We start from the raw sequence: 27,491 nt of genomic DNA on the forward strand, positions 1-27,491 counted from the left end.
CCCGGGGGTGCGAGCCGTCTCCGCCCTCGCCCGGGAGCTGCGAGGCTGCGGGAGCCGTGCTGCAGTAGCCGCCTCAGCCGCCGCGGAGCCGTTCCCCCGTCCTCAGCCGTTCCTGAGCCGCGCCCGGAGCCCGGCCGAGGAGGCTGCAGCCGCAGCCAGGAGCCCGCAGCCCCCGCCTCCAGCCCGCCGCCGCCCCCCGAGGGCGCCCCAGGCCGCGCCATGGTGAAGGTGACGTTCAACTCGGCTCTGGCCCAGAAGGAGGCCAAGAAGGACGAGCCCAAGTGCGGCGAGGAGGCACTCATCATCCCCCCTGATGCCGTCGCGGTGGACTGCAAGGTCCGCGGGCCGGGGAGGTCGGGGGAGTGGGCGGTCGGCCGGCCGGCAGGGCTGCGCGGCGCCGGGGGCGGCTCTGCGCGCGGAGGAGGCGCGGGCCACGGGCGAGGGTCCCCGGGGGAGCGGGGCTCTCCATCTGGGGCTGCTCCCTTTTCTTGTCCGGCCGCAGCTTCTCCTTTGTAAGAAAGTGCGTGTGCAGGAAGTGGAGCCTAACACGGGATCGGGGGCTTGGGAGGCCTGGAGGGAGAGGGATCGAAGAATTGGGGCCGAGTTCATGGTCGTTGTGCAGTCGGGGGAACGTGCGTGGGGTCTGGACTGGGTTCGTTCCACCCGGAGGCCCGCGGCGACATGCAAAACAACAAAAACAACAGAGTTTGGCACTTCCTCCCAGTATAAATAATGTTCCTAAAATGGCTGACATCATTCCAAGCCTAGACCTCTGTTGCTTCCTACTTTCGTTTCTAGGCTGAACAGCACTTGGACTAAGTCCAGCCGCTGTAAGCCTCTTAATTTTAAAAGCGTTTTCTTCGTTACCTCCTTTTCCACGGCCTTTGGGTATTGGCAGGTGAACTTCACATTGGGGTCTGGAGAGGGGGCTGAGGAGCGGTTGAGGGGAGAAAGTGAGGTGAAGATCTGCTCAGAATAGGCTTTGGCTGTTGATGTTTATAATTAAAACAAATATTCCTGGTAAGGATCAGTAATTACTGTGTAGATGCTACTGTAAAACCCACGACTGGCTTTTAAGTTACATAAGCATATTTATGAGGACCCCTTAACACTAAGTGAAACTAAACGGGAGAAACTCGTTCACGTCCTTTACAAAATTTACTTTATTTTTACAAAATCCCTCTTTTTAGTCCTAATTAAAAATCAGGAGTGGAACTATAACTGTGCCAACTTTGAGCGGATTACAAGAATAATGTATTTAGGATATACAATTGTAATTGTCTCAAGTTAAAAAGGAAAGCCTCGTAGCCTGTTCTCTACGAAATGATCTTTAGGCTGCAAACTTTCAGTCCTGTAAAAATTAACTGTAGAAGTTTATTTATGTTGCTCAACTTCCTTTTTCCTTAGCATTTTTCAGGACCTGTTATCAGTAGGGTAAACTTAGTTTTAATTTCAAAAAAATGCAGTGATTGTGTGCAGGTGTGAGTAATAAGTGTTTTTTAATGTGATGTAATGAAAATTACCGTTGAAAAATATGGCACTAATACACTGTCAAAAAATTTGAGATTGTAATGTTAATGGGGACTTGCCTGTGCTTATTTTTTGGAAATGTTCTAGTTAAAAACAAAAACGTCAGGGTTTGATATTTAAATAACTGCCTTGCCTTGAAATACAAACAGGGAACTGATTACCTAAAAGGATTAAGAGTTTTGATACTGCTATTGTTTTTCTGAATCCTTTGCAAACAGTCTTGGTCTTAAAAGAAAATGTTTGGAATGCACAGAGGATAATTAAAGTAGCAAATTATTATCTTAGCTCTATGTTTATCTAACATTCATTGTACCTAAAATAGATTGTCAAGTGCTCTGTCATAACAATCTCAGATACATTATAGAGATTTTAATCCTAGTATGTATCTCTTAAAAATTCTGTAAATATAATTCCTTCCTTTTAGAAAAGGAGAGAGGGAGAAAGCATCGATGATGTCACTTCAGAGAGCTTTTCTCTTGATCTGTATTGAAGGAGATTTGGAACTCCGGATAAAAGTCAGAATTAATTTGCTAGGTAGCTGTAAATCTGACTTTAGACTTTTTCTGTCATTCCTGAAACATAACCCCATTTTCAGACTCTCAGAATTTCTCATAGTTTCACCATACTCAAATTTTGTGGTCACAGCTGCTGTGAAAAAGTAACCATTTATAGCTCTGTGCATTTTCTGTTTCTATTTTCTTAGATCCCATATCCAGATAAAAATACTGGAACTAAGCTGTGAGGTCCAGAGTATTCCTTTGTAACCATGCAGCAGTCATGGATGAATAGGCAGATTTTTAAAAAATGACTAATTCTTTTTCTAGCTATAAGCTCAAAGACTTCTTTTCTTCACTAAGTGACAAAATATTGCTCTACATTAAAAGTAGAATCCTAATAATCAGTCACTTAACGGTAAATGAAGACTTAGCTTAATAACAGACATTGTGAAAGAACTTCTGATCTTTCATCTTGCAGTTCGACTGTGATTACATAATGTGCTCTAGCTCCTTGGGGTGACTTTATGGTAACCACTGAATTTGACTGCCTGGAATCGGCACAGAATCAGCCTTCCTGTTTGCCTGGGGCATATCCTTGCCTGCCTGATTGGTTGAGAGAATCAAGTAAAGCTGGTTATGGACCAGAACTCCTGAAGAAGAAATTTTTAGTACCTTTAAATCCTTCTAGATCACAATATCCAAATGATGTTTGTTTCTTAAGATGTACACTCCATGGCCACCGGCCCTGGTGTCATCTTGAATTCTAGTTTAAAAAGGCAGATTCTACTACCTTAGAATCTACCAAAGAATTCTGGTATCTCTCTGCTACCAAAAATTCTGATCACTCCAGTCAGCTGTCTTATGTAACACACATTCCAGTAATTTAATGTCGCTCCTATCCCTTGTTATTTCTTTAGCTCTTTTCTTATTACAGGTTGAGAACCCTCTGAAAGCAGTGCCATTGCCCTTTTTTCATTTTGTCTTTTAGTAGCTCTCAACTCCCAACAGTCATGTCTGTTGATCTCAACTAGCTTGCTATTTACTATTCTTTTCCTACATTTTCCCCTTAATTTTTCACCTTCCTCTGCCTGTCCCAACTGACACGAAGCTCAGAGATACAGAAATAGCAAGGAGTATGACCTCTGTTTTTTGTAACAGGTGAATTTTAAATTATATGTGTGTGTGATGTTACAGGCTGCGGTTCATTGGTGGTTGTGTCTGTAACTTTGATCTTTGGAAGACTGTTATGTATGTGCAAATATCATACATAATGAACTAATGAACTCAGTCAGAAGTCCCAGTTTTGTCATTACATAACTGCTTGATCTTGGGCTTAAGTTTTTAGTTTTCCTTATCTGTAAAAATGAGAGGGTCTGTAAGGACTCTTCCAGTTTTCTCTGAAGATGTGAGGATTACATAATTAATTTGGCAGGAATTAAATTGTTTTGTGAAAAATAACAACCACCTCTTCATCCTAACCAGACCATTCCCTTTCTTCCCCATGTTTAGCATGTTACATTGCTTCTTCGTATTAAGTAGCAGTGGGTCAAAGAGAAGAGAAGTGGTCCCAGGGTATTATGTAATAAACCAAATTTTTATTGTGGGTTACCTCACTTTAGAGCAGTAGTTGTTAACACTTCTGTGTGTGTATGTGTAATGCCTAATTGTGAAACACCTTCCCAATATCAGGACTCAGCTTAAATTTGCTTCACAGATATCCCTGCAAACTGTACTGCTGGAAAAATAGTATTGTCTCTCCTTTACCCTGTATTACAGTTATAGACCTCAAAGGGAGAGAAAAGGAAAGTGCTTGTATAGGAGAGAAGATGGGGCAGGATGGAAGTGGGAGAGAAAAGTGCAAGACTACTAACCCGGTTAAGTTCTGAGTTACCCATTACAACATGGCTCTTTCGACCCTAGTTCTTTGCAGTTTCTGGTATTTCCTGTATGCATAAATAGGACTGATGGGTTTGGTAATTGAACTTTTTTGGTGTTGGTGGTTTTTTTTTTTTTTTTTTTCTTTTGGGGGGTGGTTTCTGGGGATAGGAGAAACAAAATATACATGACGTTTATTGAAGTGTGTTGACCTTTAGAGGAGGAATTTGGGAGCTTGGTTCTTTTTGAAGAAAGTACATATCATTACCTAGTTGTGTAATTTAGTGTTTGTAAGCAGTAGCCAGTAAAAACTTTACAGTCATTACGTTTTAGTTCTTGGTGAGGGTGTTGGTAGCTGAAATGTGAGGGTTTCGTACTGGGAGATAAATTAATTGCCCCCCCCATCCCCCGGGGCGGGGGGGGGGTTAGGACGTGACTTGGCAGGACAGGTTCCTGTCCCGTGTCTCGCCCCCCCTCCCCAGACATGCCTAGGGTTGGGGGTGCTGCTGCTGCAGAGGGTGGACAAAGGTTGGACGAGGTTGTGTATTGCATATTTGGAGGACAAGTTACCTGCCTGGGGCTCCAGTGTCCTCTTAAAACATATTTTGTCTGGACTAAACAGAAGCAAGTATGTTATCAGTAAAATCATAAGCCCCTGAGAGGTTGTGGCATTCAGCTCTGCTGTGTAAGAGGTTTAAGTAAGTGAAAATATCTTTTTTACCCAGAAGTATCTCTTAGAACACATGGCACAGGCTTATTTGATTCAGTATTTAACTTAAAAAGTTTTCATTATGTATTAACTAAAACTTGACTTGCTTTAAATGTTTGTCGAAAAATGTAATAAGTAGTAATGTAATAAAATGTAATAAGTAGTAAGACGTTTTACTTCTTTAGTTCTGTCATAATTTAAATATTTAGGGTGTGTATTTAAAATGCATTTTCTTTTTCCAAAAGGAAATACTTTCTGAACTCAGTCCAAGTAGCTGGACTGTTTTGCATATCATAGTGTCAGAAGAAAATCTAGAAAACATTTGTCTTTTCAAATACAATATTGATGAATTCATTCTCCTAAACTTTTAGGTAAACTTGGCAATTTTTATTAGAACTTAGACTGAAGGAGTTAAGTACTTGGTCATCAAAGAGTTTTTTCAGTAATAACTACTACCTGTTAAAATAAAGGATTTGACAGCTTGGAATTTCTCAATGAGGTGGTTTTTATCCAAAGGATGTAGAAAATATTAACACTGGCACTAGTTTTTCAAGAAGCTTATGTATAAAGTTGTTTTCTGGCGGTCCTGTTTTCTTTGCACAAACCTTGGCAGTGAATATTTTTATAAGGTAGATGGCTGAAAGTTGGAAATTAGAAATTTTATTGCAGACATGATCTAAGAACATTATTAAAAATCATTTAATTGTGATTATCCCCTTTAATTGGTATTTATGATACATCTGAAGAGCTTTAAAGACAGCTGTAATATAATTCTCTTTTTATGTGTTACCAACAATTGAATGAACAAAATAATTTTCAACAATTGAAGATTTCTTTAAAACTCTTTAATCAGTTTGAAGGGAAGAAAGAACTTTATGAAGTATTTCTGTAATTTTACCATTTGGGGGGAAAATCAAGTAAGAATGAACATAGACTTTATTCTTAAGTTAGAAGAATTTTAATCTTGAGTTATAGAAATGAAGAAATCATTTTTTATGATAGTCTGATTTTTCATTTAATATTTTATCTTTTAGTATTAATAATTTTCCAGCAGTAATTGTATGTAAATGTGTATATGTATCCAAATAGAAATTAATATTGAGGTAAAATGTGCCTAATTTATAAATACTGATCATATTTGAGTTAAATATCTAGGGAGCTTATTTGGGAAATGGTCACTAATTACGGTGTTCAATATGCAATACTCGGAAATTTTAAAATATTTGCATAAACTTGTTGACACAGTTGAATTTCATAGTTTAAGAAATTTAAGTTTTGATGGGTTTTTATATATTTGAAAGTTTCTTTTAATGCCAAAATTATTTTTAAAAATTTGTTTTGCAGAATGTGTTAAGAGTAAAGCTTAAATCTTGAATTGTTTTCACTGCTTTAAATATGATTATCATGTTTAAAATTAAGATTAAAAAACCAGAAAGGTAAGGTGCATTGTTAAGTAATGACTTGGATGCAGCATCCAAAAGAAGACCCAGCTTTAGTGCTGGGAAAAATGATTTCCAGAATCAGTGTGTTTGCATCGCATTTTTTTTTTTTTAAGATTGTATTTATTCATTCGACAGAGATGCAGCAAGAGAGGGAACACAGACGGGTTGGGGGGTATGGGAGAGGGAGAAAGAGGCTTCCTGCTGAGCAGGGAGTCCAATGCAGGGCTAGATCTCAGGACTCTAGGATACTGACCTGAGCTTTCACAACTGAGCAACCCAGGTGCCCCCGTGTGCCTGCATTTCTTAAAATTGATTTTCTCAGCCAGCCTTTGTAGTATTTTCGTTCTGCTATATACACTTCTCTGTCAGTTTTTATCTTTCCATTTATAACTTGCTCCTTCAGTGCATTTTTTTCCGTGCTTTCATCCTAGCGCTAGGACCAACATTTCCCAAGCAAGTCATCAGTGTTAGCCAGGGCAGTGCTAGACAGAGATCACAAACTCAGTGCCTCCTGGGCCCAAGCAGAATTAGTGAAGTTGGGCTTTTTACCTATTAAACAGTTTAGAATATTCTTCATTTTCATTACAAAAAAAAGGGGCGGGGGTCAAGTGTTGTTTGGTTCTCCAGTCTTTAAAGGCAAGGTAGAATCAGGATGATTTTTGACACTTAAGTATTAAGTATTCCCAACTAATTTATATAAGAATTTCAAGCAAGGCAAAAATAGTGACAATTTGACGTGGGCCACTTGTTTTAGTCTCCTTTACAGTAGAGAGCCTGGCTGGCAAATGATGGCGCGTGTGTCCAGACGTGGCATGCTGCGTGTTTTTGTATGGCCCATGAGCTAAGAGTTATTTTTACATTTTTAAACGCTTGGGGAAGAAAATCAACCAACTTTTCCTTTTTGTTCTAATCAGTAGAGGGGTGTACAGTTCAGGAAGTAATACTGTCTACTTACGGAGAACTCAGACTATGCGCTTAAACTTCAGGGTTTAAATCCTATCTCTGCCACTTACTGTGTAATAGGTGAGGTAAGTTACTTCAACTCTCTGCCTCAGTTTCTCCTTCAGCAAAATGGGGAATATGATAATCTGTAAAAAGTTTATCACCATGGCTGGAATAGAGTGAGAATAAGACTCAGAAAACATTAGGGACATATGGATGGCTCGCTCAGTCTGTTAAACGGCTGACTCTGGATTTGGGCTCAGGACGTGATCTCAGGGTAGTGAGATCAGGTTTTTGTCAGCTCTGTGTGCTGGCCCTGGAGCCTGCTTAAGATACTGTCTCTCCCTTTATCCGCCCCCCCCCACTCTTTTTCCCCCCCCCCCCAAAGTAGAGACATTTGCTGCTGTTATCAGTACTACTGTTACTGTTACTTAAAACTACAACTGTCAAACAGGGTTTGGCAGTCCTCAGATTGTTAAACAGCCGTGTGATGTGAGACCAAATGTAGTATCTTTCTAGTTTTCCAGTTGGCTTTGATTCAGCTTTGCAGATGTCACTTTTTCAAGTAAACTTACCTTCAAAATTTCTAGAAGGGAAGATTTAAAGATAGAAGTAAAGTTAATGAAGCAGAGCAGTTCTTAAAATTTGTCTTTTTTTTTTTTTTAATAGACCACTGCCACAAACCTAAAGCCACTTTTCATAGGTTGAGAACCTGCTGTCAAAGGTTAATGTAACCTGGATCTGGTAACTTGGACAAGTCAAGAAACCTCCCCACGACTCAGTTCCCTCATTTGCAAAATAGTCTGGTGGCACCAGCCCTGAAGTGTTGTTGGGATAAAATTCAGAGTGCCTGCTACTTAGAAACTAGTTAAATGTTAAATGCGCTTCCTCTGTCCCCATTTATTGAAGTCCCATTTTTCCCCCTCATCATTCTTGTTTTGGAGTAGTACTTCTGTTACCACTATTGTTTTATCCCTATGTCGCATATCAGTTAGATAACATTATTATTGTTAAATCATCCTCTACAAGGTATCCTGTTGAGGATTTATTTCTCTCTGTAATGTAGAACTCTTAGCGTGCAGTACTTTTATCCATTTTCATTAAAAAGTGGTTATTTCTCCATTACATAAAGGACGTTGAATTTAATTTTGTAAATTTAATTTTGGGTTTTACCAAATAATGCTTAGTTTTAAAAAGCAAATATTCCTGCCCTATCATAAAGGAACTCACTTTTTAAAGATTATAGTATATTTATATATAATACAGTACAGATTTTGAGTGTACAGTTACATAATTTTAAATACATGCACCTGAATAACAACCAAGGGTCAAGATAGACCTATCAACTCAGAAAGTTCTCATGTCCTTTTAGTGCCTGTCCTCTCTCCTAAGAGGCAACCACTAATCTAATTTCTATCTTTGAAGATTAAGATTAATTTGAGGCAATTGAGTTCAGTCTATCTTCTAGGCTTTCTGTAAAATAAAAAAGAGTGTGGTTTTGGTGAGCGGCATACAGACTGGATTCTGGCTCTGTTGATCTCCTTGGCCTGGCATCCTTGCACCAGTATATTCTGCCTCGCTATATATGGTGATCCTAGCTCCGCATTTCTGTAAAAAAGTGGTTTTCACTTTTTGGACTCAGGACACCTTTGTATTCTTAAAAATTGTTGAGGACCCAAAGAGCTTTTGATTTATGTAGGTTATATCTATTGATAATTACTATATTAGAAATTAAGACTATTAACTAATTTAAAATAGCAATGATAAACCTATAACATATTACCATAAATGGCATTATTATGAATACTAAGATTTTCCAAATAACCCGAATTTAAGAAGAGTAAGGGTAACACGTTTACATTTTTGTAACACTCTACTGAATAGCTTAATAGAAGACTATTAATAATAGCTGATTCTCACATCAGCTTCTGTGGTCAGCCTGTTGTGCTATCGCACATTCAACTTCTGGGAAAACTTTACACTAGTCAGAGCGTGAGAAAGAAAAAAAACAGTCTTAGTTTTATTATGAGAAGGTTTTGACCTTGTGGAACTCTTAAAAGGGTGTCCCTGGACCACATTTGGAAAACTTAAATTCTATGCACTTTCTTCTGAGCTGCTGTTGTTGGTTTTTGTTTTATTTGTATGTTTTGCAATTTTAGATATCACCTATTGTCTTCCTAATATGGAAAGTGAATATTTAGCTTTTTCTGTATATTAACATATTACACACATATTCTATCTTACGGTGTAGTTACAGTAATTTCTGGTTAAATTGTTATTCTGTGCTTTTATTGTAATTGACAAACATTTACGTCTGAGTAACATAGTATAACCTAATAAAGTTACTAAGTTTTTTCTTACACAAAATTGTTTTATTTTCCCTGGATTTAATAAATGTTTCTTGGACCAGCGATGGTTGCTTAATTTTCTGTGTATTTGTTGCTAATTCATCCTCAGATTTTGACAGCAGTATAATTGCCTTTGGGTATTTACAAATAAGTTACCAAGTTTTGTATTTTTCTTGGCAGTTTTCCTTTTGTCATTCTTCAGTCTCACCATCCACACTGGTTATAATCTAGACCTATTACTACCCAGATGCCCAAGAGTAATTATCATCCTGGAATTGAATTGGTTTGTCTTTATCCTGTGTTTTATCTGCAGTTTAATGAATCTGAGAAAACGTATCAGATCAATTCTTCTAAAAAAAACCTTTCACATCTGAGAATCTTTATCCTCACATTTAATTGGTGATTGATTTGGGTATAAAATTCTAGGTTAGCTGTAATTTTCTTTCAGCATTTTGATAGCATTGATTGCTTCATGCCATTCTGATTCCTGGTTTTTTTGACCAATTTTTTTCCCCGTCTATAGAAGCTTAAGATTATTTTCTTTATGCTTCTGGCTCTCGAAATTTTTATTGATGGAGTTTGTTTCAGGTCATTCATTTCCATTCTCTGGCTAAAGATGTATTTATTTGTTTATCCCTTTATTATTAACTTTGTCAAGTTTTCAGGAAGAAAACATGGCCATTTAATTGGAAATCAATCATTGGGCTTCTAACTGTGCTGTCTTAATAGCTTTTTAAAGATTATTGGAATATTTCCTTTTCACATTAAAAATAGACTTGTATAATAGCTATTAGTGGAAACCATTATTGTCTGGATTATTACTATTGCACTAGGGTTTTTTTTGTTTGTTTGTTTGTTTTTTTAATGTTTGTTTCTTTAAGTAATCTCTCCTCCCAGCCTGGGGCTTGAACTCATGACCCCAAGATCAGGCGTTCCATGCTTTTCCATCTGAGCCAGCCAGGTGCCCCATATTAGCACTAGTTTCAGGGACCTATAGGATGGCCTGAAAGACATGAAGCATCATCTTCTGGTCTCCCTCTTTAAATTTAAAAACTGTCTCCGTCATGAGTTAGAGACAACTCGGTCACTACCAACTTTGTGATTTTGCTTTGTGGCTTTGCTACTCTACTTCAGTTTCATTTTTGTAATTAGTATCTTGCCTTTTCTATTTATTTTCAAATGCCTGTATCCTTGTAAGCCCGAGTTATTTTCCTTTGTTGTTTTTGCTTCGTGCACATATGATTTTAATATTCTTGTTACTGTCCTTTGTAATTTGATGAAGAGAAAAATCCTATTAATTTGTTTTGAAACTTTTTTTCAAGATTTTATTTATTTATTAGAGAGAGAATGAGCAAGGAGAGCAGCACAGGGAGGGAGAAGCTGACTCCCCACTGAGCAGAGAGTTGATCACAAGTGAGCCAAAGGCAGATGCTTAACCAACTAAGCCACCCAGGCACCCCTAACTTTCTAAACATAATAATAACACCGCTGTTGTAATAGTTAATGCATAATGCTTAGTGTGAGTGTGGCTCAATTCAGGTAAAGTCTTTAGAGCAGAATTTTGTAGAAACTCAGGCTAAATCATTTCTGATTGGATATCAGCATTATCCTATTGTGACATGGTGTCAAGTCATTATTATCAGAATTAATTTGCATGGTTGAAAAGCCCCATGCTTTTCCTTCTGTATGATGTACATGGAGTGTGAGAGGGTATTCAGGCCTTATGAGTTCTAAGATACTACACAAATAATTTTACTTCTCTGGACCTCATTATATTTATCTGTAAAACGATGTGTTGCACTAAATGTGCTTTCATGGTCCTTCCATAGTAGATGTTTTCTTTCTGAAAACTATACTGATCACATATTCAGAGGCATGTACCTCATGGTCAGGTGCTATATTAGGAATTTAAAAATTACTAAGCATCCCAGTCTTCAAGTAACACCTTGCTGGGAGAGACCAGCTGATTGTGTAGACCAGCTTGATCACAGCTGTCTTAAATGTCACAAGAACACAGCACCCTTGGATCCAAGAGCCAGGGGAGTGGTGAAATAAGGAGCAAGATCTAATGATTGATTACTGAGTATGTATTGTGCATGTACTTGGTGCTGGGCATAGGTTCAAAGGACTTTTGACGTGTTCGTGATAGACACATACCTCTGATCTCCAGAACTGGAATATTTTGCAGTAGTCCTTTTGTCTAACTTTAAAAATTCTAAACTTGGACAGAAAATACACTTTCCACATTTTAAATTATTTCATGCCTTTAGAAGAATATAATTGGAAGTTTTTATCGAGAGTTCTGCATTTTAAATAGAATTACTCATTTGAATATAAATGCATAATTATCTTGTTGAATGACATTAAAATCTGGGATATATACAGAAATGATTCTGGAACAAGTTTGCTTCCCCCCCCCAATCTTGACACTTAATTTTATAATGAATTATAGACAGTAGAACATTCTTATCATACTTCAAGTTTTTGTTTTGTTTTACACAGTTGACATTCTTAGTAATAACAGTAGGAATTCATAATTCAGCCAGTGCCAGAAGAAACCTGTCTTGACCATTTTTATTGATGTCTGGTAAAGGCTATGATTAACAATAACTAGCACTTGTATATAATGCTCTTGACTATCCAATACCTTTAGATCTCACCAATATGAATTTGAAAATCTGGGGCACCTGGCTGGCTTAGTTGGTAGAGCATGGGACTCTCGATCTCAGGGTTCTGAGTTAAGCCCCACATTGGGTATGGAGCCTGTTACAAAAAAAAGAAGAAATTCTCCTGAAATAGAAAGTTCTCTTTAGTGCAGATTGAATAAACACCTTGAAGAATATTGGCTATCTTTAAAATATGTATAAAAAAGAATAGAGAATGTTTAAGGTGTTCCTATATTACCATTGTGCTTTGTGTTAGATACTCTTCTTGTCCTTAATATAAAGCGATGAAGTGGGGCGCCTGGGTGGCTCAGTGGGTTAAAGCTTCTGCCTTCGGCTCGGGTCACAATCTCAGGGTCCTGGGTTTGAGACCCGCATCACTCTCTGCTCAGCGGGGAGCCTGCTCCCCTCCCCGCCCCCCCCCCCCCCCCCCCCGCCCCCGCGCCTGCCTGCCTCTGCCTACTTTTGATCTCTGTCAAATAAATAAAAATCTTAAAAAAAAAGTGATGAAGTCGTGATCCAGCACTAAAAGCATTTATAGTTATTTTTTTTTAAAGTTCTGACCTATATATATATTTTTTTTAACCTAGGCCTGTGCCAATTTTATATACTGCCAATAATTTGGTTCAGGTTTAAATTTTTCAGAATAGTTATATTATGCAATAGCTTAAAAATTTCTTTTTGTTTATTACAGCTTTTTTTTCAGAATAGTTACATTATGCAATAGCTTAATTTCTTTTTGTTTACTGCAGTTTATTGCTTTTTGTTTATTGCAGGGTTTGTTCACAAAAAAGGACATTAATGAAGAATCTGTTTTGTAGACATTGTATTTTGTATTGATTTCTCACTTTTCATTTATTATTATTTTAAGTTATCTTTACACCTGGGGCTTGAAGCTACAACCCCAAGATCAAGATTCACACGCCGCACCAACTGCGCCAGCCAGGCACCCCAGTTTCTTACTTTTTAAACCTCTTTTTAGCCCTAGTACAAGTTAATGCAGTAACTTTATTATCCATATAATGCCAAGCACTTGGAAAACTGCTTCCTTTTTGTGTGCTAGACACAACATTTGTCATGTGGACTTTTCTCACCATAGAGGAGATGGTAGTGATCTTAATTTGAAAAGTAAAATGAGAAAGCATAATTCAGATACTGATTTAAATGAACAAGACAAAATGTCAACAAATATTTGATGTCTATAGAGGTTAGCATTTTAGCCATAGATTTTGTGTTTTTACATAAAATATATATTTGATAATCAATGCTATTAATACTGAAGGGATCGCTGGGTCATGTCTTTTCAATGCCTCCATACTTGGGAAAGAAAACTCATGTACAAGTCAGGTGGACAGAACATGTACCAGCAGTAAATGGATGGCACTGGTATTCTACACAATAGTAATCTGTTGGGGTCATCACCTACATAGCTTTTGTGGTTCTAAGAGTATAGTTGGGAAAGAATTTTGGAAAAATTTTAAATAGATCTTAATTGATAACCAAGGTTTGTTCATTTGTTACTTTAAAATTCTTACTGGAATAGGAAATGATTTAATTTCCCCCTCCCGTACTGTCAGTCTTTTTCCAGTTGGCCTTTTCAGGATTTTGTTGTCGATGACTTTTTATTGGCTTCAGCCCCAGTGGATACTTGTTTCAGCTTCACCTCTCTCAGCTAAATCAGGTTGTGGTGGGATAATAATGACTATTATCTACTGATCACTTACTGTTTCCTGTGTACCAAACAATGATCTAAATGTTTCCTCATTTAATCCCTGCAACAACCCTGTGAGGAGGTGCTACTGCTAATCCATGTTTAAGATGACATAATTGAGATAGAGAAGTTAAAAACGTATCCAGCTTTCTCATCCTCCCAAATTCTGACATTTTTTGTCTGCTGTCTTCAGTTTTGTCTTCACCTATCTTTTCTAGCTTCTTTAGTATCATTTACTTGAGTCTTAGGAAAAAACTGTCCTGTTGCTTGTAAATTGGGGAAGGGGAGAATCATTTGATTTTACTTGAGTATTATTTACATACTGAAAATTCAGCCCTTTTAGGTATATTGTTGTGTTAATTTTGGCAAATGTAGTTGTGTAATCATCACAGTCAAGATGTAGAATATTTTCCTCATTCCAAAGTGTTTGTTTTTTTTTAAGATTTTATTTATTTATTTGACTGAGATAGAGAGGACAAGTAGGCAGAGAGAGTGGCAGATAGGGGGAGAGGGAGAAGCAGGCTCCCAGTATCCTGGGATCATGACCTGGTCTGAAAGCAGATGCTTAACCAACTGAGCCACCCAGGTGCCCCAGAGTGTTCTTTTTGATACCACTTAGTAGTTCTGGCTGTCACTCCATCCCTGTTTTGTCTTTCTGTCGTTTGCCTTTCCTGGAATATAGACTGTATTACAACCAACTGGCTTTCTGTCATTCTCTAGCTGTTTTTATGTTTTCTGGGAACTGGGAGTTGTCTGGAGAAGGTCTTGGATTCCTGTAGCTCTTGGCCCACAGTTTTCTCTGGGCCTGCCCAGTTCTACATCTTCTCTGTTACACTTTTGGCTTGCTTATGCCGTTCATACTCAGATTCGAAGTTCGTAAGAGAATTCGCCTGCTGTGTCATTTAAAGCATTAAGGTATTTTATTCAGAACATTAATCCAGTCTGAAGCTCAGAAGTCAGAATCCTTTATACCGGGAATGTTTTAGACTAGTTGTTTTATCAAGTAGGTTCTCAGATGGACGTATATACCCAGTCATAGCAGGACTTAATTCAAAACTAGGCAACACAGTAGCCAGTAACTTGGTATCTAGGGAGAAAAATTAGGAGGAGTTGAGAAACCAGGAAATTCATGTGTAAAAATTTGAGTCATGGGGCACCTGGGTGGCTCAGTGGGTTAGGCCTCTGCCTTCAGCTCAGGTCATGATCCCAGGGTCCTGGGATCAAGCCCCCACATTGGGTTTTCTGCTCTGCAGGTAGCCTGCTTCCCACCTCTCTCTCTGCCTGCCTCTCTGCCTACTTGTGATCTCTGTCAGATAAATAAAGAAAAAATCTTAAAAAAAAAAAAAATCTGAGTCATAAGATTTTTTTAAATGTTGGCAGCTAATTCTGTATTTTGGAAAATAGTATATAGGCCAGATACATCCATGGGCAGCTGGCCTGTGCATCTCCACGTTTATTCATATTAATCAAGTGTATTTTTTTAATAAAGATTTTTATTTTTGTCAGGGAGAGAGAGGTAAGCAGAGAGAGAAGCAGGGTTCCTGCTGAGCAGGGAGCCCAATGTGGGACTTGATTCTAGGACCCAGGGATCATGACCTGAGCCAAAAGCAGACACTGAACCGACTGAGCCACCCAGGCATTCCTACCAGATGTGTTTTAAAAATGTACATGTTTCTTGGATACATGTACATGTTTCTGAGCCTGGGTGGCTCAGATGGTTAAGCATCTGCCTTCATCTCGGGTCATAATCCCAGGGTGCTGGGATCGAGTCCCATATCGGGTGCCCTGCTTCTTGGGGAGCTTTCTTCTCCCTCTACCTCTGCTTCTGTCTGCGTCTCTCTCTCTGTGTCTCTCATGAATAAATAAATAAAATCTTTAAAAAAAAAGTTCATGTTTCTAAATCTATTTCTGAAGGTTCAGTAGTTCATGCTGCTTTGAGTTGAATAAATTGTATTGATTCTTTTCTCTGTTTCTGTCTGGTTTCTATACTTAAAATATTTTCATACCATCTCTGTCCCCCCCTCCCTGCTTCCCTCTCTTCCTTCTTCCTCTTTCTTTTTTTCTTCATTGATAAGATTTTTAACCCTTAGAGATGTTTTCCTTTTTAATATTCTGGTTCCTAAGGCTTTGTGATTGCATTTGCCATAATAATTGCATAATAGGGTATCTGAGAGCTTTGGAAAAAATGTGTCTTCATTCATCCTATAAAGAAGGCTCAAAGAGAAGTGCCTGAGGATGTACAGTGATTTGTTAGTATAGGAACAGAATCAAAATTATATGAAAACCCTTGTGTTTTGTCTGAGTTAAGCTGATAATGGAAGCAACATTTACGGAAATCTCCTAGGGAGCTGACTGAGGTGACCTAATTCTTAACTAATTGAAATACCAGAACAGAATTTATCCTTCATTTTGCTTGAAATATAATTGGTTAAGTAATCTTACTTTATCATGTGATGAGAAGATTTATTTAAACCAGAAATTAGTACAACGAGATAGCAAGAATGCTTCCAAAAACTGTGTCTTTCCATACTGCTGTAGAGGGCTGATTATAGGCCAGCGCGTGCTTCAGTGTCTTCATTTATAAACTGGGGTAAAAACTTGAGGTTTTAGGAAGATTAATGAGATGATAATTGTGCAGCACCTGTGGGAGCTCTTCTACCTTCTCAGCATAATTTAAGATGTACCAGTTCTGTTGGCAGTACAAGGGGAGGAAATGTCTCTGACTTGTCCTAAATTAGGCCAGGTAAAATATACCTTGTTCGTGAGTGATTTTCCTTTTTTTTTTTTTTTTGGTTGATTTTAGATTATGAAATAATCCAAGCATACAAAGCCAGAGAATTTATAGTACCATTTGATATGTTTTTAAAGTCTTAAATATATACTGGTAATATCCAGCTTGCCTGTTTTTTTCTTTTGTAATTTGGGATTGTGTTTCTGCGCTCTTAAAACCAACTATGGTAGTTGATATTCATTTTAATTATTATTATATGAACCTGTAATACTTTATTCTCCACTTGATGGACATGTAGGTTATTTTTAATTTTTTCCGTATTGGCCATTCAGCAGTAATCATTATTGGACCTTTTTCTTTATGTACACATATAAAACTTTATCTAGGGCCACGTTCCTAGAAATGAAATTGCTGGGTCATGGAGGGGTGTGTGTGTGTGTGTGTTGAACTTTATTAAATATTGCCAAATTGTTCTCTGAGCAGTTGTACCAACTCCTGCCAACTATATGAAAGTTCTCAATGCCCATTGCGCCATACTTTCCCTAGCACTTGGTGTTGTTAATTTTCTCTTTTTGCCTGCTATGTAATAACTCACTTGATCCCCCCCACTTCCTACATTAAAATATAATTTACATGCAATAAAATTCATCCATTCCCTGTATATGACTTGATTGAATTTATGGTAATAACAAAGTTGTATATCCCCCACCATCAAGATATGAAACATTTCCATTATCTTCAAAAAATTTCCTTATATGTCTTCAGTCTCTCCCTCACCATTTCTTGGCCATGACAACCACTGAACTACTTTTCTGTCACTACATTTGCCTTTTCTGGAATTTGATAAAAATAGAATCATGCAATAAGTAATCTTTTATGTTGGATTTGTTTCACTTAGCATATTTTTGATTCAGTATGAATATACCACAGTTTATCCATTCACCATTTAGTGGATACTTTTGTTGTTTCTAGTTTGGGGCTATTATGAATAATGATGGTATGACTAATACATAAATCTTTGAGTCAGTTGATTTTTAATTACCAGTTTTCAATCTTGCTGAACTTCAATTAGTTTGAATTTTACCTTCTCAGATTTTCTAGACAGTGATATCATTTACACATAATGATAGTTTTGCATTCTTTTTTGTAATCTTTATATCTGTTCTTGTGCTTCTCAGTTGTATACTAGCTAGGATTTCTAATACAATGTTGGATGGAAACAAAGAATCAGTTTTAGTGGGCAACCCTCATAATTCCTGACTTGAAAGGTTAATGGTAAGAAGTTTCACCATTAAGTATGAGGTTTACTATGGGTTTTTGATCATTATTAGCCTTAGTCATGTTAAAGAGTTTCACCTCTTTCCAGGTTGCAAAGACATTTTATTATGAATGGGAGTTCGGAGTTTGTCAAATGGATTTTCGACATATATTGAGATGGTCATGGGGCTTTTCTTCTTAAATCTTGCATATGTGGCCTTTTAAACTTGAAGCTTACTCTTTCTGGAGTTAATCATTTAAAATACACTTTTTTTTTAAGATTTTATTTATTTATTTGACAGAGATCACAAGTAGGGAGAGAGAGGAGGAAGCAGGCCCCCTGCTAAGCAGAGAGCCCCAGGTGGGGCTGGGTCCCAGGACCCTGAGATCATGACCTGAGCTGAAGGCAGAGACTTTAACCCACTGAGCCACCCAGGTTCCCTTAAAATACACTTTTAGTAAATCACTTAGATTAAAAACTTTTCTGTTCTCAATATATTTTAATGCTTTCTCCATGACTCAGATTGTAATATGGTATGCCCTTCATCTGTCATGAATAATGTTAATTTTGACTGCAAATTACTTAAGACGTGAGCCATGCCTTATTACATTTGTTTTTCCCACAGGATCTTCCACAGTATATTGCAAATAACAGGTCCTTAATAAATGTCGAACTGTACTAAGTACTTAGGGCTGCTGTTCTTTGCTAAATAGCCACTGTCTGTCTTGTGTCATGAAGTCTTAACGTTGATCCCAACCCTCACTATCACACTGGCTGTGGTTGTTACTTCATGCATCATTAAAAAAATAAATAACCCAAGCTTTAAAAACAGATCTAAATTTCATTCACTCATCAGATATTTGTAGAGTGCCAACCAAGTACTAAACTTAGCTTGGAGCTAACAGTAATGCAAAAGGAATTATGAATGGATAGTCACAAGAACCTTACAGCCTGGTCGGTAGAAGATGTGTATATGAATTATTCTAATGCAAGGTAGGAAATGATCACTAAAAAATAAGAGGGGAAAAAAAGAGATTAGATAGATTTTGAAGACCCAGTAGCTCTTTTAGGAAGTACATGATTACGGTGCATGAACTTGGGTTTATAATGTGGTTATTTGAAGACTTAGTTTCTGATTCTTAAACCATGGTTCATATTGTTGAAGTGCTGAACAGATGACTTGTGGATAGTGAAGCATTTGTCCTTGTCCAGAAATGTGATTTTTGAATGAACATGAGAATTCAAACTCCAGAGCATGGTATGTAAAGGCCCTTTGTGATCCGCCCTAGTTAACTTCTCCATTCTTAGCTTCTTATATCCTCCCCACATATTGGACATGCCAGCCATAGCACATGTGTCCCTTGGAGATGTCATGCATTCTGGTTCCATGGTTTTATTCATTCTTTGCCTTCAGTGTAATGCCCTTTAACTCTGTGTTTTCTGTGGGTAATGAGCATTTGTCCTTCAGCATTCCATTCTAGTATTTTCTCCTCTAGGAGATGCACTCCAAACACTGTCGCCTTTTCTGTGCTCTGCCTTCTTCTGTTAGAGTCCATATCGTGTTTACATTCTCTTTGTGTATTTATTTCCCAGGCTGATCCGAATGATCTCTTTCTTGGCAGGGGCTGTATACCAGTGCCTAGCACAGCTCTTGGCACATAGTAGACATTTATAATTTGTTCTTGAAATTTGCTGACCAATTAAAAATGATACACTAGAGGAGCCTGGGTGGCTCAATCATTAAGCGTCTGCCTTTGGCCTGGGTTGGAGCCGTGCATTGGGCTCCCTGCTTAGCAGGAAGCTCCTTCTCCCTCTCCTACTCCCCTGCTTGTGTTCCCCTCACTCACTGTCCCTCTCTCTGTCAAATAAATAAAATCCTTTTTTTTTTTTTTAAAGATATATTAAAAGGCCTGCAAACTTGTCATCAGTTTGACAGTTGGGGCTGTATATATATATATATTTTTTATAAGTGTCTGCCCATGGTCTTTGGATATTCATTTATGTGTTGCTAGAGGAGGAGTCTGCCAAACAGGGTGGGTGTTGTACGCACATTTGACTGTCTCAGCAGCTGATACCAAATGTTTGGAAATGGCTGTTTCCATCTGTCATCTCCACCCCCCACCCTGCCTCCACCCTAAAATTAATAATGCTAGGAACTGTTTCTTTTCTCTTTAGGTATTTATATCACACAAGGGCTCAAGCAAAATACTAGACTTTATCATTCAAGTTTCATATTACCTTATTACTCCAGGGAATTCTTGTAACTTTCTGTTTACAGATGGAATATGTTACGGGACTTGATAAATTATTCTAGGCTTATTCTTTTTACATACTACTTTGTAGTACACTTGTCTTAAGTACATATACTAACAGCAGAGTGTTAATGCTCTCAGAGTGTCTGATCCAAGCCTCAAGTTAAAAGGCATTTGTTCCACAGTGTTACGTTCTGCGTTTAAAACCTCAGTTTAACCTAGTTGTACACTGTCTAGCCCTGAGGTGTTCTTGGCTGTTTGGGAAAGATGGGATTGGACTTTTCCTTAGTAGTATCAAGTTGAAATTTCTTACCTTAGCATTGAAAATACAACTTTTAGCTTTCATTCATTCTTTCTTTCTTATTTTTTTTTTTGGATTTGGAGCTTTCATTCTTTCTTAACTGTATTCTTGTTTCAGCCATATCCAAAACTTCAATCAAAAACTGTTATCAACAGTTTTTTTCTTATATCCTGTTTATCTGTAAAGGTGTGGATCAAGTCTACATTCTCCCTTAATACAGCCTACATTGATTTTTCTAAGCAAAGATCAGAGTCCTGTGCTCGAGAGGCTATACATACATACTACTAACGAGAACATCTTCTATTACGTTGTTTTCAGGTCAATTAGAGCCTTTCCCCGGCTGTCTGTACAATATATCTTGAGCCATGAGTTTGATGACGTGAGCAGCTAATCTCAATTGTCAGCTTTTTGACATGAACCTGGGTCCAAATCAGAAATTAGCCATAAATTTGAAGTGACAGAGTGACTGAGTTAGAAGGGCAATGGGAGTATTTAAAGGCCTGAACATTGTGACCCCATTTGACAGTCTGAGGCTAAATTATTTCTTTGAGTGGGTCCAAATCAAAATTCTAACTAACTGCATGTCTCTTGACTTAATAACTTTTTTTTTTCTGTTCACTCTTTTCCTTATTTTTCTACTGCTTCTATCTTAAAAATGAAGACCTCTGTCAAACTAGATTTGTTTTTTAGGGTAGGGCAGGAAAACTAATAAGATTATTTTAAGACTCCAGTGGTTCAGAGAATTTGTTTCATACTAGTTGTTCTGTCCCTTAATTTCCTGTTACTTTTTCTTGTGTATTGTTAGGAGTGGTTTGATACCTGCTATGAAATATACGAATTACCTGTAGCAGGCTAATACATAATTTTATAATATACTACACAGTAAGGTTGTATATATAAGGCTCAGCACCGTAATGTTGCATGACAGAGTTGGGTTGTAGCCTTTTCTGAATTTTTAAATGTTAGAAGATATTTTAGTCACCAAAGTTGTGCACAGAAATTAGGAATTATGCAGTATGTTACTGCTCGGGAGGTATGAGTAGCAAAGGTGTTGAGAGAAGAAGGCAGAACTCTACTAAGAGACTGATGGCTGTGGTGAGTCCTGGCACCACCACCTAATAATTCCTGGGCTGATTTTGTTATGATATCTGAGTCCATTGGTCTTCTTACCTTTGTTTATAAAATGATCATCCTTTTCAGTCTTCTTTGAATCCTGACCCTTCTGTGATTCTGACTGGAGATAACGATACTGACCATTGTTGGTCTTTTTCATATTTTAGGACCCAGATGAAGTGGTACCAGTTGGCCAGAGAAGAGCCTGGTGCTGGTGCATGTGCTTTGGACTAGCGTTTATGCTTGCAGGTGTCATTCTGGGAGGAGCATACCTGTACAAATACTTCGCACTTCAAGTAAGTGGAAAAATGCTAAGAAGGACTTTCTGCCTTTCCTTCATGCATATTAGAAAGTAGGTCCAAATTTGTTCTAAGCCTGCATTTTTTGTCTGTGGCCTTTGGCCAGGGTGGTAGTCCTGTTTTAAAAATCTGAACATAAGTTTGCTGAGCCTGTTGGGCAGTCACTAAAAGCAGAATGATGTTATTTTGAAATGTTGCTAAGAGGACAGATACTGGATGATTGTTCAAAATTGGCTAGTCTTTGTTTTCCTACTGTAGTAGCTAAGATACACTATGATTATTTGCCTGTTGAGTAAATACATCAGATAACATCAGAATGTTGTCATATTCATGGATTCTAACTTGGTAGCCAGTTTGGACTTGCCTACAATTTGACTTTACTCCTGGATACCGGGCGCACTGGCACCACGTCTCTCTGCCTCTTTCCCAGCCATTGATTTTTCTTCAAGGATTGTATAACTTCAGCAGTGATATTGAAGTGATTTGGGATGAACGTTGATAACTTAGAGTGTTTAATAGAAATCCTTAATCTTAGTGGGTTAAGACAGATACTTCTAATGATAATCATGGTTTATGATCTCTGTTTTGTGATACATTTCTCTTAACAAAAAGTTAGTAGGTTTTTTTTTTAAACATTTTAAAATTTGAAGAAACCATTGACAGAGATTTTACTAAAATAATGAAACATTCTTCCAGAGGAAATGTATACATTTCATGCCCATTTGCATGTTGATAGACATTACTGAAATACTAGTTATCTTTTTTAATGCAGTTTTTAACAGGAAATGTATTTGATATAGAAAAAAACAATTTGTAATTCCACCATTCAGAAACACTTTTGCCTTAACATTTTGTTATATACTTATAGCCTTCACGTATACTTTTTAAAAAAACAGTCTTTATAATGATTACTGTAATCTGATATTTTCCACTTAATTGTAATTTATTTTAAGGAGAAAAATCACAACTACTTATAGTCCTGTAAAAATTACAGAAAAACTATCCCTTTTTTGGCCAGTAAGAGAAAAATCATTTAATCAGTGACTCACATCAAAAAGTCTTACAGGTATACTCTTTCAGAAAAAAACATTTGTTTAAAATAAAGTAATGCCTACAGGTAGAAGTAGGCCTATGTATTTCTTCACATTTACTTGTCACCAGATGATTAATTGCTTTAAATTCTGTTTTTGTCAACTGCAAAAAGTAGAGGAAAAAATCAGCTGTTTTCTCTTTCTGAAACCACTTTTTTTTCTTTACAATACTTCAGAACCCCATCTTAAAGGATATGTTAGCTCTGTAATTAAACTGTCTGACTTGTCATCTGAAAGAGTTTGCAAGCAAAATGCTATTTAGATAGCGGTGGCAGCTTAAGTAATGCTTACATTTAAAAACCTGTCTCCCACTGAATTGCTGAAATAGTGTTTGAACTCTCTATAGCCCGATGACGTGTACTACTGTGGAATAAAGTATATCAAAGATGATGTCATCTTAAATGAGCCTTCTGCAGATGCCCCGGCTGCTCGCTACCAGACAATTGAGGAAAATATTAAGATCTTTGAGGAAGATGAGGTTGAATTCATCAGTGTGCCTGTCCCAGAATTTGCAGACAGTGATCCTGCCAACATTGTTCATGACTTTAACAAGGTGAGCCAGGTGCCTGGAACTGTTCAGGGGGAAAAAAAAAGGGGGCAGGTTTCTAAACTGATGCTCTTTACAGTTTTTATTTCAGTATTTGCTGATTTCCTTTATTTAGAGCTGACTTGTTATTTAAAGAAAAAATGGACTTGGGTTTCTTCTGCCTCATAAGATATAAACTGTCCAACATCTGATGTTGAGCCCAACTCTGGCTGCTGCTCTTCTGCTAGTAAATTGCTACTATTTCCTATCCACCCTGTTTTCTTAGCCAAGGGGAGATTCATGGTCCCATTTCTTTCTTTTTTCTTTCTTTTTTTTTTTGAAGATTTTATTTATTTATTTGTTACAGATAGATCTCAAGTAGGCAGAGAGGCAGGCAGAGAGAGGAAGGGCAGCAGGGTCCCTGCTGAGCAAAGACACACCCTCCCCCCAATTCAGGGCTGGATCTCAGGACTCTGGGATCATGACCTGAGCCGAAGGCAGAGGCTTTAACCCACTGAGCCACCCAGGCGCCCCCATGGTCCCATTTCTATGTAGCATTTTCAGAAGTTAGTAACTTTAGTTCTGTATCATTTTCTAAATCAGTTTTTAAGTTTTCATTCTATATTTCCCCTAGTGTTGAATATTGTTATGCAGTGCACAAAAGATGAGGTGAGAAAACAGTGAATATCCCAAATTCTCCACCTAGTTCCAAAATTTTACCATATTAATTTTCTTTTTCTCATATTTGATACTTGAACTCTTGTCTCTTCTATATAATTCTATATCGCTATCACATCTAAGAAAATGAATATAATATAGTATTATTTAATATCTAGTTGATATTTAAATTTCCCCAGTAATTTTTGTCCCAGGAATATTTTGTTTTCTTAAACCAGAATTCTGAAATTCAGAAGTTTACATATTTTCTGTGAATTTTGCATCTGTATATGTTTGCCAGTTTAAACACTCAGCAGACATAGTTACTGAAGTTAGCTTTGCAAATATTTAATGCCTCATAAATACATATGATAAATGTTTATAAATTAAAAAAATACATACTTCAAAATAATAAGCCTGTCCAAAACAATAGTAAATAACTAATACTGAGCCCTTAGAAATCTGAGTGTTTACATGATTTGATATAACTCATTTTAATCCTCAAAACGGTCCTATGGGACAGTCTTTCTGAACCATAAGAACACAGAAAAACCATTTAATTAACTATTATTTCACTTTCTCTAAGGATGGTGGTAATTAGTACCATTCTAAATGCATTGGGTAGAAGTTAATTTTTACATCTAACAGATGGATACCTTGGAAGGTATTAGGGCTTAAAAGTGAGAGAAGTGACTGTATCTCTTAAACCAGGTGATAGGCTGTTTGCAGTTAATTTTAATAGTTTATTGTTAATCATTTATAGAACAAACTCTTGATAAGAATTTTGTTTACTAGTAGCAATAATTTTTTCCTCTCATTACTACCTTCTGTTCCTATCCTACCAAATACTTCATTTGTTGAAATGCAAGTGATTTATATGTCCTAAAGCCAGCCCATTTTAATGATATAAATTATTCTTAAAACTCCAGGTGCTGCCTGTGCTACAGATACTAATCTAATGAAAATGAATCTTTCTCTTTGCAGAAACTCACAGCCTATTTAGATCTTAATCTGGATAAGTGCTATGTGATTCCACTGAACACTTCCATTGTTATGCCACCGAGAAACCTGCTGGAGTTACTTATTAACATAAAGGTAGAAGGTGTTCAGATATATTTTTTTTAAGTTTTTATTTATTTATTTGGCAGAGAGAGAGAGAGAGAATGCACAAGTGACAGGCGGAGGGACGGGGAGAGGGAGAAACAGGCTTCCCCCTGAGCAGAGAGCCTGATGTGGGGCTCAATCCTAGGATCCTGGGATCATGACCTGAGCTGAAGGCAGATGCTAACAGACTGAGCCACCCAAGTGCCCCTGTTCAAATGTTCAAATATTTCTTATGAATAATGCTGTTATAGGATCTTAGAATTTCCAGTTGAGATAATAGCCCTATTAGTGCCCATCTCACCAGACGCATAGCTAAGAGCTTTCTTTATAAAGAGGAATTAAGACTCACGATTTTGGGGTTTTTCCTTTTATTATTTTATATTTTGAAATAAAATAACAATCTCTTAAATTATTATCTGAGTTTTCCCAATGGGCCTGATAATAAATAGTAGGCTTTCAAGGAATAAGATCTGTGTTGCAAACTATTCAACTCATGGACAGTGTGTAAATAGACAGGCATGACTGTACTGCAGTAAAACTTCATTCATGAAAACAGATGGTGGGCAGTAGTTTGCCAATCTCTATTCTATACCTTTCCTGTATCCTCTGAGTATTCATGTAATATTTCGTCCAAATGTAGGCTGGAACCTATTTGCCTCAGTCCTATCTGATTCATGAACACATGGTTATCACTGATCGCATTGAAAACATCGATCACCTGGGTTTCTTTATTTACCGACTGTGCCATGACAAGGAAACTTACAAACTGCAACGCAGAGAAACCATCAGAGGTAATACTTTTCACTGTTAAAGTCCTGGCAGAAAAGTTTGTCGTTTCACTTCACTGTGTCAAACTAGATTTAGATGTAAGCCAGTGTATTGTTATCAATATGTTTGCCAGGAATGAGAAAGTAAAAGTATTGTGTCATTATATGGTATTTCTAGATTTCCAGAGAATCCTCTGAATTCTGAATCCACTTTTTTCATGTAGAGAGAACTAGGTGTATGTGAAGTGTCAATGCCTAGGGCTGTTACCTCACTTTCCATGTGGTCACCCAGCCCAACCTTTCATCCCACCACCTTGGTTCATTGACACTGGGCAAGAGTTCTTCTTGTCCAGAGGTCTCTGGAGAAGCTCTGAAGCTATGTGCTCAGGGACCTGGATTCTAAACGTGAACTTTTGGATCACGTTGAAGATAGTCACAGTCAGGTTAATTACATGGGAAATTGGCTGAAGAATTAAGAGCATTGACACAAGTAATGTAGTTTTGCCAGATCATTTAACCTTTTTTTTTTTTTAACCTGAACAACAAGAATAATAGTATCTCCCCATTTCCTTTCATTTCCTTTATAGTTGATGATTTTTTTTTAAAGCCAGATTTACGCATATGATGAAATTCACCCTCTTCAGTGTGCAGTTCTGAGTTTCAACAGATTCCTACCACAGTCAAGATACAGAATATTTCCGTACCTTTGAGGTCATAAATTTACATATGGCATTATTACTGGTTGCTAAGATCTATTAAGATACTTAGTTTAGACAAGAGAGGAAAATTACTTTCTCCAGGGCTAAAAAATCAAACTACAGAAATTCATCGAATCTAGAGTAAAATATTTTTATATGTATAAATAATGTAACTGATAAGTATGAATTACTTAAAGAACCGGAAATTTAAAAAATTTTTCCCTCCCCAACAGGTATTCAGAAACGTGAAGTCAGCAATTGTGTTACAATTCGGCATTTTGAAAACAAATTTGCTGTGGAAACTGTAATTTGTCCTTGAATTATCAAGAAAAATATTAATGGGAGAAAAACTTAATATCGCAGCATAACCCCCTACCCTTTGTATTTTGTGCAGTGATTATTTTTTAAGATCTTTCATGTAAGTAGCAAACAGGGCTTCACTATCTTTTCATCTCATTAATTCAATTAAAACCATTACCTTTTAAAAATCTTTTCTTCTTTCCAAGTGTGGTGTCTTTTATCTTAAATTAGTAGTTGTATGATAGATAATACTACACTTCACCGTAGATCTTATGTGTTAGGAAGAATTTAAATTTCTTTGAATCATTTATCCAGATTTTTGTGTTTGAATTAATGCGTTTTCCAGAGGAGGGGTTATCTAAAGAGTAATCATATATATGCATACGTAAAAATGGACCACAGTGACTTACTCGTAGTTGTTAGCTGCCCTGCTGCTTAGTTTGTTAGAGCATTTGAGCACACATTTTAATTTTCCTCTAATTAAAATGTGCAGTATTTTCAGTATCATATTTAACTATTTAGAGTATGATTTTCACCTTGATGTTTTAATATCCTAGACATCTGCTGTAATAATATTTTAGAAAATGTTTGGAATTTAAGAAATAACTTGTGTTACTAATTTGTATAACCCATATCTGTGCAATGGAATATAAATATCACAAAGTTGTTTGACTAAA

At 37.2% G+C, this 27,491-nt stretch overlaps 1 protein-coding gene across 1 annotated transcript; it reads left to right on the top strand.

The window, feature by feature from the left end:
• On the top strand, positions 1–27,491 carry ITM2B (integral membrane protein 2B). The gene is made up of 6 exons (XM_004759180.3): positions 1–336; positions 21,540–21,668; positions 23,109–23,315; positions 24,930–25,040; positions 25,690–25,840; positions 26,748–27,491. The coding sequence occupies exons 1-6, from the start codon at positions 220–222 to the stop codon at positions 26,831–26,833; spliced, it is 801 nt and encodes a 266-aa protein (XP_004759237.1). The 5' UTR covers positions 1–219; the 3' UTR covers positions 26,834–27,491.

This window comes from Mustela putorius, unplaced genomic scaffold (assembly GCF_011764305.1).
Source record: "Mustela putorius furo isolate JIRA1106 unplaced genomic scaffold, ASM1176430v1.1 tig00000179_pilon_pilon_pilon, whole genome shotgun sequence".
Classification (NCBI taxonomy): domain Eukaryota; kingdom Metazoa; phylum Chordata; class Mammalia; order Carnivora; family Mustelidae; genus Mustela; species Mustela putorius.

Excerpts from the sequence above, each read along its gene's own strand:
- ITM2B (XM_004759180.3), top strand. The coding sequence starts at position 220 with ATGGTGAAGGTGACGTTCAACTCGGCTCTGGCCCAGAAGGAGGCCAAG. Across the intron at positions 23,316-24,929 it reads TTGTTCATGACTTTAACAAG|AAACTCACAGCCTATTTAGA; the intron begins GTGAGCCAGGTG and ends TTCTCTTTGCAG. Across the intron at positions 25,041-25,689 it reads AGTTACTTATTAACATAAAG|GCTGGAACCTATTTGCCTCA; the intron begins GTAGAAGGTGTT and ends GTCCAAATGTAG.